At 37.1% G+C, this 12,819-nt stretch overlaps 1 protein-coding gene across 2 annotated transcripts in view; it reads left to right on the plus strand.

Annotated features, from left to right (window-relative positions):
• The window catches only part of ARHGAP15 (Rho GTPase activating protein 15), a 607,848-nt gene that overhangs the window by 590,750 nt on the left and 4,279 nt on the right, over positions 1-12,819 (plus strand). Inside the window, exon 16 of one of the 2 annotated variants that reach the window (XM_070581269.1) lies at positions 5,958-6,095. The exons of the other annotated variant lie outside the window; for it this stretch is intronic. Within the exon in view, the coding sequence (XP_070437370.1) occupies positions 5,958-5,976 (19 nt within the window). The 3' untranslated portion in view covers positions 5,977-6,095. Of the gene's footprint in view, positions 1-5,957; positions 6,096-12,819 lie in introns of those variants that run through there. 2 annotated transcript variants of the gene reach the window in all.

Genomic DNA, 12,819 nt, shown 5'->3' on the forward strand with positions numbered 1-12,819 from the left:
GGCAGCCACTGAATTTTTTTTCCCATAGCTTTTCATTTTTCAAAATGTCAGATACTTGTTATCATGCAGTATATAGCCTTTTCAGACTGGTCTCTTTCACTTAGCGATATGCATTTAAGATTCCTCCACCTCTTTTCACGGTTTGGTAGCTCATTTCTTTTTATTGCAGAATAATATTCCATTGTGTGGATGTCCCACAGTTTGTTCATCCATTCACCCATTGAAGGACATTCATGATCTTTTTTAACTTAAAAACAAAGTTTTTTAAATTTAAGTTTTAACTTAATTTTTGTAACCAATGCATTTCTCAGGTAGGAAATAAAGTTCTCAGAACACGTATTCTTTTTACCTTGAGACTGGTTTGTCTAGGGGAGTATCCTGTCATTTTCTGCAACACGATACTAGACTATTGTTTCTGTCTTTAAACTTGAGTCATGGACCACTTCTCCTTCTTGCTTCCATTCTTCGGTGATGTGAGAGCAATGAATCTTAGAATATGCAACCAAAAGATAAGAGTTATAAAATTAAGTTTGGAATTTTTTTTTTCCTGAGGAAGATTGGCCCTGAGCTAACATCTGTTGCCAATCTTCCTCTTTTTGCTCAAGGAAGATTGTCACTGAGCTAAGATCTGTGCCAGTCTTCCTCTATTTTATGTAAGATGCCTCCACAATGTGGCCTAACAAGCAGTGCTAGGTCCGTGCTTGGGATCCAGGCCTGCAAACACTGGGCTGCCAAAGCGGAGCAGGCAAGCTTAACCACTATGCCACCATGCAAGCCCTGAAGTTCTGAATTTTTAAATGAATGTGGTTATTATCAAGCATCTATTGGGGTCATGTCTTTTCCTTTCCACTAGAACTACAACAAAGTGTTGTCTTCACAATGAATCAGAATATAAAGCTAAATTCGGAATTATGCCTTTTTCTTTCTTCTTTAGTTACAGTGTTAATTATCTCCAAAAAACGATTCTATGACTCTTTCAAAAGCGACATCCTAAGGTGATGTTGATTCTCTAAGAGGAACCAAATATCTCCTGGTGACTGTGTCTTCCTTTCTGACACCAAATAGCATTGATAACTGAATTATTCTAATAATAATAATAGTTTTAAAAGGCTTCCCTGCCATTTGAAGGGAATTTACAATGAAAGCCATTTACTTGGCCCCCTGATTCTGTACACACGTTGGTTTTAAGACAGCACACAGGAGGCTTTGCCAGGAAAATTTAAAAGTTCAAGCAGAAAAAAATAATCACAATATCTTTCAGTCATTTGCTGCTTGTATTTGTTTCCTTAAAATGCACAGCTAAATGCTCTCTACATACAGATATCACTGGGTAGGCGGGGTGTATCTTATTACTGGGTTATTTTCCAGTACATTTAGCGTAGTTAAGGTAAAGTGTATTAACTTTCTCTCAAAATACAGATGAAAACAGAGTTGTAGCAGCCGTGAATGCTTCAGCCATTGTCAGGAAGTTAAGAGCTGACAGGAGGTCCAAATAATCAACTCTGCCTGGTGCAAATACCGTCGTTTTCCCCTGGGATAGCTGGTCTAATCCTACAATGTATCTGACTGGCATGAATGTAGAATTACTTTCAATAAAGATTTTATTTCAAGCTTGGATGATTTCCCCCAAAACATCTTGTCACTAAGGCAAAGTATATCATAGAATATCTGATTTTTTTTTTCCCCTACAAGTCAGCTTTGGAGGGGGAAAAATACACATTTCAACTCAAGTACTCAACTCAGGTCAATTCACTGTAAAAATCACATTTTAACATATCTAGACTGATTAAAGATTTGCTGTGTTAAAGAAATCAGGGAGCTGTCAAAGAAAGCTTACCCTAAAGTCTGCAAATGTAAAGAATAAGTAACACATTTGCCCATCTACAGTTCCTGCTCTCCCTGCCGTGGCCTTCAATCGAAGAGCAAGCAGGACAGATGACTCCACAGGCTAACACCCGGCTTCTAGAATATTTGTCTTTTTGCAAGTAAGGAAGATTTAAAGGTCACAACTTCCAATAAGGATGAGATTGTTCCCAGGCTATATGAGAAATATGAATGGCCTGGTCAGGATCACCCTAAAATGATCTTCATTTCTCTACTCATTTCTTCTCTCTGTCTTTATCCTATTCTCTGCCTTCATGATGCCAAATTAAGTCAGTGTGTTCAAGATAGAGCAATAGTATAGTAGCAGTACATTATTCTACTTTGAATTCATTGAAATGCTTCATTTTGTGCTTGCTTACATTATTTCAGCCTTGGTGTCACTTTGTTTAATTTATGCTTGGTTTGTATAATCTTAAAGATATCTTATGTTACCTACAGAGTTTCACCTCTTACTCACTAAAAGCACACAAATCGTATGGTTTAGTTCTAATGGGATAGGAGTAATAATTTTAATACTTAATAATCATAGCATGCTTCATTTATATAATGTTTTAAATTCAAAATCCCTTTTATCTCTATTATTATATCTTATGACTAACATATAATATTATGATAAGACCTATGTGCAAGAATGAAAATTCAGCATGGATAAAAGCAGATAAAACTCTAGAGAGGCATGGAAAGGTCTAGATTTGAGTCTCAGCTTTGTTATTTAATTGACTGTGCGACCTTTGGACAGGCCATTTAACCAAAAAGTCTTTAAACCCAGCTGCACACCAGATTTGCCAGTGACACTTTTCAGAAACTCAGGCGCCTGGGCCCCAGCCCTGGACTACGCATCAGCATGTCTGCACAATGCCTTTTCTTTTTTAAAAGCTCTAGCCAGAGTGGAAAACCAATAAGTCCTAATCTCCCTTTCCTCATTTATAAAATAACAATCAACAAAAGCAAATGTAATCACATATAATAAAAATTCACATTTCTATAAGGTGCGAAGGGTTTTTGCATACATTTTTTATTTAATCTTCAAAACAACCCATGAGGTCAGTTTTACCATTAACTTCACTTTCCAAACAAGGAATCTGAGGCTCAGAAAACTGGTAAGGCCTCTGAAGTCCACAGAGTCAATACCTGTAGAACAATAGTTTAAGATGCTGAGAGTCCGGATTGCAGGTTCTCCGTAGAGCAGTGGATCTCTCCCCGGGTATGAGAGAATCACATGCACAGATTTTATTGTACCCAGACCTCACTGGAGGTAACTGCAACAGATTCTCTGTAGGTGAGTCCCAGATGTTGATACGGTTTTGAATTCTCCACAGATGACATTAACATGTAGCCCGGATTGAGAATCTCTGCTCTAGAATGACCAGACAAATTTGGAAAATATAAAGTACTATACACGTAACATGATGGTTTTATCCCAGTTTTGTTGATGATCAAACATGAATTCGGAGTGGAAGGGAATGCTTCGTGAAGACAGAGCTGGTCAACATTTTCCACAGTGGGCAGGAATGGTCACATTTACATCCACAGCAGGTCATTCAGTGTCTTTAGGCAACGTGGCTCATTGCAGGCAAACCTTGAAGAAGAATACAGCTGGAGGCTATCTGCTAACCTCACTCCCCACAGCTAGGCAGGAAGTCCTTCCTTGAAAGGGAATCTGAGTGGCCCATCTGTGTGTCCAAAGCAGCCACCAGCACTATCAACTTGATAAATATGGGATTGGACTCTTAGCAGCCTGGCAACTAGGAGACCTTTTATAAAGGCCACTATAGTGTTTGATAGTGGTCCCTAAAAAGTGAGACATTTCATCTGCTCATAGAATTTATTACAACAGGTGATCGCAGATACGTGTGCTGGACGATAGAATCATGAGTTAGCCCGACCTCCATAGGTACAAGGACATATGCAGACATTGGCCCAATATATTCCTCCACCACAGTACAGATTAATAAATTTATATGTGTAAAAGCAAAATAAATAATTTCTATCTTTGAGCAAAGCATTGTATACATTTTGAAGGGGTTTGTATTTCTGCAGCTACATTGAGCATTTTACCTAAAATAGAATTTGACGGTCAGATTTTAGGTGGCCAAGAAAAATGGTGTCATTATCTTTAACTTCAACCATCCATAGTGTAAACCAGATAAAAATTACATTCTATTCTAAACTCTTCTCTCTGGTTTTGTTCAAACTGGGTACATGTTGGAAAGTCCTCGTCAGATAGTATATGAGAACAAAAGGCCCCCTCCACAATTGCAGGCCCCTAACAAGCTCTCAAGCAATACGACCTCTCTTCATCTCTCATCATCTCAGAGTAGGTATGAAACTCAGGCGTGTGAGATTGTAATTATTGCGCCATATTGAAATTAATTTCTCTCTCATGACCCATTCTTGTAAATGATTTAAATTTAGTCAATTCAGAGTGTCTTCGAGACTTTTTCCTGGGTTGTTTCTAGTTCTGGAGGGCTACGTGTGGCCTAAGCATTTGGTGGGGGCAGTGAGAGCATCCACTTATACACTATTTCAATAAATATTTATTGAGCACCTGGTACCATGAGACAAACACTAACCTGCACCCAGGGATACAGCACTAAACAAAAACAGATGAAGTCCTGGTGCTTAAGACATTTACATGCCACTGGAGAAAGATAATAAAGCAGATAAGGAGGGGAGAAGGTGTCTGGTTTTTGTCACCTGTCCAGGCTGGTCTTTGTTCCCTTCTGGTTTTCAGTCATTGTCCCCAACTTCCAATCCCAGGTCTGGGTTTCTGTCACTGTTCAGGCAGAACTCTGGGAAGCTATCTTATGCCATCTTTGCTGAGATACACCAGGCAGTAATTTCCATTTAACTACTCCTGGTATACTAGACAAGGGGAACTCTGGAATCTTGCTATATCCCTAGGTTTTCCCCAAAGAGAAGAATAACAGTCTATCTGAGCTCATAATCCTCAAAGCTTCTAACAGCCTGTATACCCAGGGAAGGGGGTAGGAAGGGCTCAGGACTGAACCACTTCCACGGGACCTCACCAGATTCTCAGCTCTCCTCCCTGACTCTCCTTCTCCCAGGCCAGAAAATCTTTCTCCAGTCTGGTAGCAGGTAGCGTGGTTCTTCGTTTACCTTCCAACCTCCTGGTTGGGCTGCAGCTGCAGCTCTGAGTCCTTGGGTACTTCAGCTTTTGAAACTCAAAGGGACAGTCCTTTGCAATTCAAATGCCCTAGCTTACAAAAATCCAAAGCACTTTCTCTGCTTTTCTGCTGTATCATCCCTTCTTCCACTGTGGCCTCCGCTGAATATTGGGAAAGGCAAGAAGTACAAGGAAGGGTGAGGAAGAAACCTCAATTGTTATACATTATCCCACCTCGTCTCAAATGTAGTTTGACTTTCCCAGAATGTTCATTCTTTCGTCATTAATCTGGGAGCCCAAACCACACTTTAAAGGTCATTCACTCTGCCATCTAATTCAGGAATCTCAAACGTCTCTGAACACTGCCTGATGGGAAACTCATGGCCTTTTTATATTCATAATATTTAATAACCTTGATAGATGCTCCCAGTACTTTTCCAGTATGCATACGGAAAAATCTATACCAAATATTGATGGTAGTAACATCTAAGTCGTGGAATTATGAGGCATTTTTATTTTCTATTTGACTTGTCTGCATTTTCTAAATTTTCTATGATAAATACGAACCTTTTGAAGCAGCCTAGTCTATTTTCACAACTCTAATTCTGCCTATGGAGGTGAAATTGGTCTCTGGGGCAATTCCAGGAACTGGATTTACAAGAGGAAAGTTAACTTTTTCTTCCATACCATGGCTTTTTGCATTTAGTCATCGTGGCTTGCCTAACTATTCTTTTTTCCAAATCAAACACCTCAGTCCCTGTGCATCCCTGTTTAGGAGCACATCACTCTGCTGGGCACATTCACCCTGCTGCTCTCTAGTTGTCTGGTGTCCCTCTTACAGTCAAGTCACCCTAAAAAGTACCTCAAACTTATTTTTCCTCAGAAAGTAAAATTAAGTGTGGACGATTGAATGATGATACCCAAATTGCAACTTACTCTCTTTCAGCTATTCTGGGACCTTTTAAACAAGGAGACAGTTTTCAAGAAAACTGCTGAAGATTTGATGTAGATGCCCTTAGTGGCAAGTGAAACAGCTATTCTCTTCACCTATGTGAAAAGGAAAAATAAAAGAGACATTGAGGAATTCTGACTTTGCGTATTGATAATACTCCTTTTAGTTTTATCCAACATCACAAGGCAAATATTTAAGTTTTATATTTCCCACTAATATCTTATAATTAGGTACCTTGTTCTGCTTGTGCTCAATTAATGCTGATCCATGCACAATCTCCAATATTCTGTATAAAGTGTTACAAGCACATACTAGTTTCTAAACTGCCTTATTGGACAAACTCAGGTAGAGAATAATGATGGTCTTATAATTATTTCCTTTCTAAAAATACTCCCAACATGTAACATATTTCCTAGCCTTTCTTCCCAAATCCAGGGCAATATCTTCCCAAGATGGTGATATTATCAGTGGTTATTGGTAGTTCAGCAGAGCTTGGGGAATAAAAATTAAGACTTCTTTTACTGCCGACATGATCAAGTGTTGATGGCTAAAACCGCTTTAAAGCTTGAGAGAAAACACCTAAGGGAAACCATAGCTGAAATTCTCAATCTCTCCCACCAAAAGTGCATTTCCATGCACAATGAGAAATGAATGCTTTCAGAAGTTTAAAAACTGAGTGAATCAACAGAAAAAGGTAATACGTACTAATTTGTTTTTTCTTCCACCTAAGAACACCCTTCTCATCTCTGTAAATATATCCTTGGATGTGAATTAGGTGATTAAAAAATCAAAATATGTCACTAAGACTTCTTGCTGACTCTCTAACTTATTTCTCTCCCCAGTCTTCCTCAGGCCTCAGGCCTCACCAATAAGAAGCCCCTTGATTTCAAACTTAAAATTCTTGAATCTTAATTATTTGTAGAAAGACTATCCATATCCTAGAATAATAAAAATCTGCATCTTAATCTAGGCTTTGCCACTTCCTACATGGCTTTCATCAAATATTCAGTCTTTCTCAGATTCATTTTGTTCATCTGAAAAAAATTCATCTAAAAATTTTCTTTCCCATCTGAAAAATAAAAAAAATAAGACGAATATAGACAAATATCCTGATATATAATGAAGTTAAAACTATTTAAACAACAAAGTGCTAGTTCAGCATACACGCAGAGATCATCAGCAAAATAGAATGTTCCAGATACGTTTGTCTGAGTGCAGGAAACTGCCCAAAAAGTGTAGCATCACAAATCAGTAGAGAATGGGCAATGTATTCAACAAATATTTGAGGAAATTAACTACCTTTTGGAAAAGATTACTTTAGATTACCATCACATTTCACACACTAAAATATATTTAAGATGAATTAGAGGATACGAAATTATTTTAAAAACTGGAGAAAACCTTGATGATATGTATCTGATCTCTTTAAATGGATGAATTTTATAATAACAAAAGCAATGGTCAAAATTCCAAAAGAATTTATGACCACACACAAAGTTAAATAAATAAAATTAAGGAACAAAAGAATTGGGAGAATATAAGTAGAACAAAAATAATGAAACATGCTTCTTAATACATAAAAAACTCACAGATTCATATATACAACGATGTTCATTGTAGCCATTGTTTGCAATAGCAAAGAATTAGAAGTAACCTAAAAACCCACCAGCAGAGGAATGGTTAAATAAATTAAGGTATTTTCATATTATGAAATGTAACAACTTTTTTAAAAGGATGAAGTATTTTTATATGTACTGACTTGGAAAGATGCCCATGATATATAGTTAAGGGGGAAAAAACCAAATCGTAGCATATTATATATTTTTTATCTCATTCTTTTTTAAAAAGAAAAAATATACATATATATAAAGATAGGTAGATGGATAGATAGATAGATAGAAAAACATCCAGAAGGAGCACCCATCTGTTAATTATAGTTATCATGAAGGAATTTGACTAGGAAACAGGAAAGGATTTTAGTTTTTTAATCTACATACTCCTCACTAGTATATTATTTTTCAAAAATTATGTATTAGTTTTGCTATGCAAAATAAATAAAATGAATTAAACAAACCAATAAAATGATATGCTTTCAACAGGAAAGGGGCGGGAGATGTGAACAGCTATTCACGGAAGAGAAAAATCTACATGGCTCTTTTGGTTTTTTTAACTTCTTCCGCAGTTCCTAAATTTAAAGAATCCTAAATTCAAAGAGTGATAAACCATTTCTCACCTATCAAATTGGCAATTATTTTTGCAAGATATTACCAAAGATAATAATGCTAACAAGACTAGATGTTATCGTTTAGTACGATATGCCAACATATCCCACGTTATCATATTTTAAGAAGAGAAGAGCCATACTTACTGGTCTAGTGCAAGTTCTCAAAGTGTGTTCCCCAGACCAGCAGCAGCATCACCTGGAAACTTGCGAGGAATGCAAACTCTCAAGTCTCTCACCAGACTTGCAAAATCAGAAATCTGGAGGTGGAGCCCAGCAATTTATGTTTCAATATGGCTTCCAAATTATTCTCATGAATGGTAAAGTTTGAGAACCATTGATCTAGTTGTTACATTTCTGCTATTTTACCATAAGGCAGGGGTTTGCAATAGCAGCACTATTGACATTGGGGGCCACATAATTCTTTGCTGTGGGAGTTCTCTTTGCCGTGCATTGTAGAATGTTCAGCAGCATCCTTTGCTTCTACCCACTAGATGCCAGTAGCAACTCCCCACCCCACCCAGTCATGACAATCAAAACTGTCTCTAGACATTGCCACATGCCTTGTGGTTTGAGCAAAATTGCCCCTGGTTGTTGGGACCCACCTATAGAAATACTCCAAAATGTGGAGGAAGAGTACGTGGAAAAATTTTTTTATATATCAATTTCACTTATACTAAGAAATCATAAGGTACAACCCATTCTGTCTCATAAAAGGTAATGAGTAAATAATATATATTACATATAAAAGATATGGAAATTGCTCATGATAGCAGCAAAAAATGCTGGATACATAATTATGTAGAAAGTATTTTCTCAAATATGTATGTACATAAACTATCCATACATTTATATCACCTAAATGCTGGCAGTGTCATTCTTCTTCTCAAAACCCAACAATGCATTCCCGTCACCCTCAGGATTAAGTCCCAAATCCTTACCAAAGCTCATAGGTTCCCCCCAGCATCTCTTATCCTTTTCACCTCACTCCCCAGCCTCCAACCACACTATCATCTTCCCTATTCCTACAACCAGCAAGCACAACCTTACCACTGGGGCTTCCTACCTTCTATTCTCTGCCTGGAGCTCTCCTTCCCCTAGTATGTGCACTGCAGCAGGTCTCTGCCCGAGCGTCCCTTCCTTAGAAAGGGCTTCCTGAGCACCTTGTCAGCTACATGTGGCACTTCTCACCACCCTCTGCTCATTAGAATTATCTGGGGGCTATATGACCTGCAGCCGGCCAGGCCCCACCCATACTAAGTAAACAAGAATTTCTAGGGATGAATTCTAGGCCATTAGGATTTTTTAAAAGGTCCCCCAGGTCAGTGGAAGAACCACTACTTCTCAGCTTTTCTTCAAGTACTTCACTGCCCGACATCACATTATATATTGATTAGTATACTGCTTGTTGTCTGGTTCTCCCACTAGATTATAAGCTTCATATAGGGAGGGACTTTGTCTATTGTACTCATTGCACTATTCCTGACATTCAGAACAATGTCCAACACCTAGTAGGCATTCAGTGGATTTTTATGAATGAATAATTGTTACATGGAGTTACTGTTTATGGTTATTGGTAGTTTTTTCTTACAATGCTTTTCTAAACTTTTCAAATTCTCTCTAATAAGATGCATTACTTTATAATCAGAAAAAAAAATTAAAGCTGATTTTTAAATTCATCTTTGAAAATTGTGGTATATTTGAAGCACAGTGATTAGCACTTCATAGATATTTGACAAATAGTAACTATTGTTAGTGTTCCTTTTTGATATTATCTACTATGTAAGCGCTTTGGCTATGATATCCCATTTTATCTATGGCCTTTGTCACTTTACAGAATACATATTCAAACCAGAAATAAGCCATTTTGAAGCCTATGGGCTATTCACTTTTTTTTTTTGCTTTATCAGTCCTCCTATCTCATTAGATATTTTGAATATTGTTTTAAAGATACCTCCAAATCTCCCTATCATGTCTACTCAATAAAAGTATGAAACCAGTGAATAACTGAAAATGTTTCAGCCTTCTGCATTGAAATCAATGCAAAGAGGGTATTCAATAAATGCAAAGAGTAAGGTCATGTCAGCTATGAATACACAAGGGCCATATAAAGCTCCTCTTCGAAAATGTGCTTTGAGAGAATTACATACACATGGCATTAAAGATTATTTAAATACAAAAGTGTCAGAATATAGCAATAATTCCCACTTAGGAAGATAGTTGTTAACTTGCTTTGGAAAATAATAATAATACAATACTTAGGTATAAAATTGAGGACTTTACAATTAGTTTAAACCAATTGATTTATAAATTAACATATTAAAAAAATGACTGAATTACCGATGAATAACCACCTTGAAACATTTGTGACATACAGCCATGATTTTAAGGGAAAAGGTGAAATCCTTGCTAAGTCACCAACTTATTAAAAAAAAAAAAAAAGAAGCCAGTGCAGACAGGACCATAGTTTGTGCAAATTGAGGGTAGGCAAGCATATGGTTAGCATGGGTCCCCCTCGAAGTAGTTATAGTACATAGGAAACATAAGTGGAGCACATTGAAAATTTATTCTATTTTTAACAGCTTCTCTTCACTTAAGTGGTCAAAGGCACAACTAGTATTTCATGTACAGTGGCTGAGCTGTATTTTGCAAGCCAGGTGTGACCTGATGGTAGGAGTACATTTACCACCACACTTTCCCCATTCAAGTTAAACCGTCCTAAAGTTACATGTGTTGAAAAATCACAGCATTCCAGAGATAGGAAAGGGAACACTTAATACACCTCCAATAACTTGAGAGTTGTCCTGCAGGCAATTATGTGGCTTTCGACTTCCTTTGCAAGTCACTATGGTAACAGCAAAGCACAAACTTAAAAGGAAGTTTGCATCCATCTCTCTCTTTGGAGCTGGACTATTATTAAATGTTTTGGTCTTCTTAATTCAGCATTAATTTTGAGTTTTATAGTAAAGCTCTCTTTCCGTTGGAGTCATTTGGCTGTGATTTTAAGCAACTAAGAAATTTCTTTGAGTTAGCAATTCAGCTCACTTTTGGAAAAACTTACCCAGCATAAGGCTGCAAGGATTTTTTTGTCTGGGGTCCAACATCTGTGCACTGTATTATAGATTGTTTCTAAAATAATCTTAAATTGATAGATCATTGCTCCTTCCATTTGGGCTTGACAAAAAGTAACTCTGCCATTTCCTCTCCTTTTTCTGCTGTAAACTGTATATCACTTTTTTCAGCTCTCGCCAGGAAAATGATTCTTATCCATTTCAAGATTTTTATAAACTTGAATCTTACTTAGTGGTATAAAAATTGCTTTTACAATGAATATATATCAAGTGCCATTTCATGAACAAAATTCACAAAATCATAATTATTTTTGTCAGGCTATTTTAAACTAAGCAGTATTAATAAATAGCCTTTTTCAAAAGAGTTGCAGTTTAGGGTCTTTTTCGTACAGGTCAAGCATTCCTAGGAGCTAAACTTTGAGCTCTTCATGTTACTTAGAATTAAGTATCTTTGCTATAAGTATTTCTTGGGAGTAAATTAGCAGTGAGTAAATGGACATGTTGAGAAATTCCCAAATATTGATCTAAGATCTCGATGTTTTTGCTCCTTCTTGCCGATCCATCAATTCACTGTACATTAATCTCTCAACCATGTCTCTGCTCTCACCTTTCTCCTTCAGATGGGCCTTTTGCCTTTTGGTCTTTGTTTTGTCAAAGAAAGGCAGTTTCTTTCATTTCTTTGCTGAAAACAGGTTAAATTTTAGCTCAAAATTTACAACACTGTCGTGGAGTTTAAGGCCTAATGAAATCTAAGCCCTACCAGAGTGGTGCAACTTGCCAGGAATGACCACAATCTGACCTCTTTGTGTTAGCTGCTGCAGAGTTCTGAAGCCAGAGTAGAGTAGGAAGGTAAAAATCCATAGCATTTTCAGACTTATTTAGTCGGCCCTCAGCAAAACACCCTAGAGCAGCAGTGCCTAATCTATGCTCCTTGATGTCACTCAGGAAAGAGGATCTATGACATTCAAGTAACTTAGCGAAGACATGAGTTAAAAAAAAGATGGGCAAGAATATTATTCCGCAGGACTTTTCAGAGCCTTTATTATGCTATTATGCGTTGTGAATTTCCAGGAAGAAAAAATGGCATACAATTTTCTCCAAAGCTTATTTTACTCTGGAATGCTATTTTTGTAGAGCATATCATAGAAATGGTGCTTTGCAGAACTCAGTTTAGTGAAAGCTGTCCTGGAGGTATTGCCAAACCCATAGTAAAAATCTATATGGTTTCTGAATCAGATCCTTTCCTCCAACAATACAATTCAACTGCATTTTAAGCTACTGGAAGAACAACGTATTGTTTTTGAGAGTTTTCCATCTTAGGTACTAGACTGAATTTTTTTTCCACACAGGGTTTTTATTTCTTTCAATGTTTCTCCTCTACATGTGTTTTAGTAGTTGAAAACTTTAGAAATAATAGCACTTGCAATGCCAAGCTGGCCCCCACAGTGAGAGTGGAAATGCTGATATCCATTGATTTGAGGTAAAAAACTGAGATTTAAATAATTTTTCAGGATAGTATTCTAGCTATACTTTGAAATTATGGCTGACTCCCTATGTGATCCTA

This window comes from Equus przewalskii, chromosome 17, assembly GCF_037783145.1.
Source record: "Equus przewalskii isolate Varuska chromosome 17, EquPr2, whole genome shotgun sequence".
In the NCBI taxonomy this organism is placed as follows: Eukaryota; Metazoa; Chordata; class Mammalia; order Perissodactyla; family Equidae; genus Equus; species Equus przewalskii.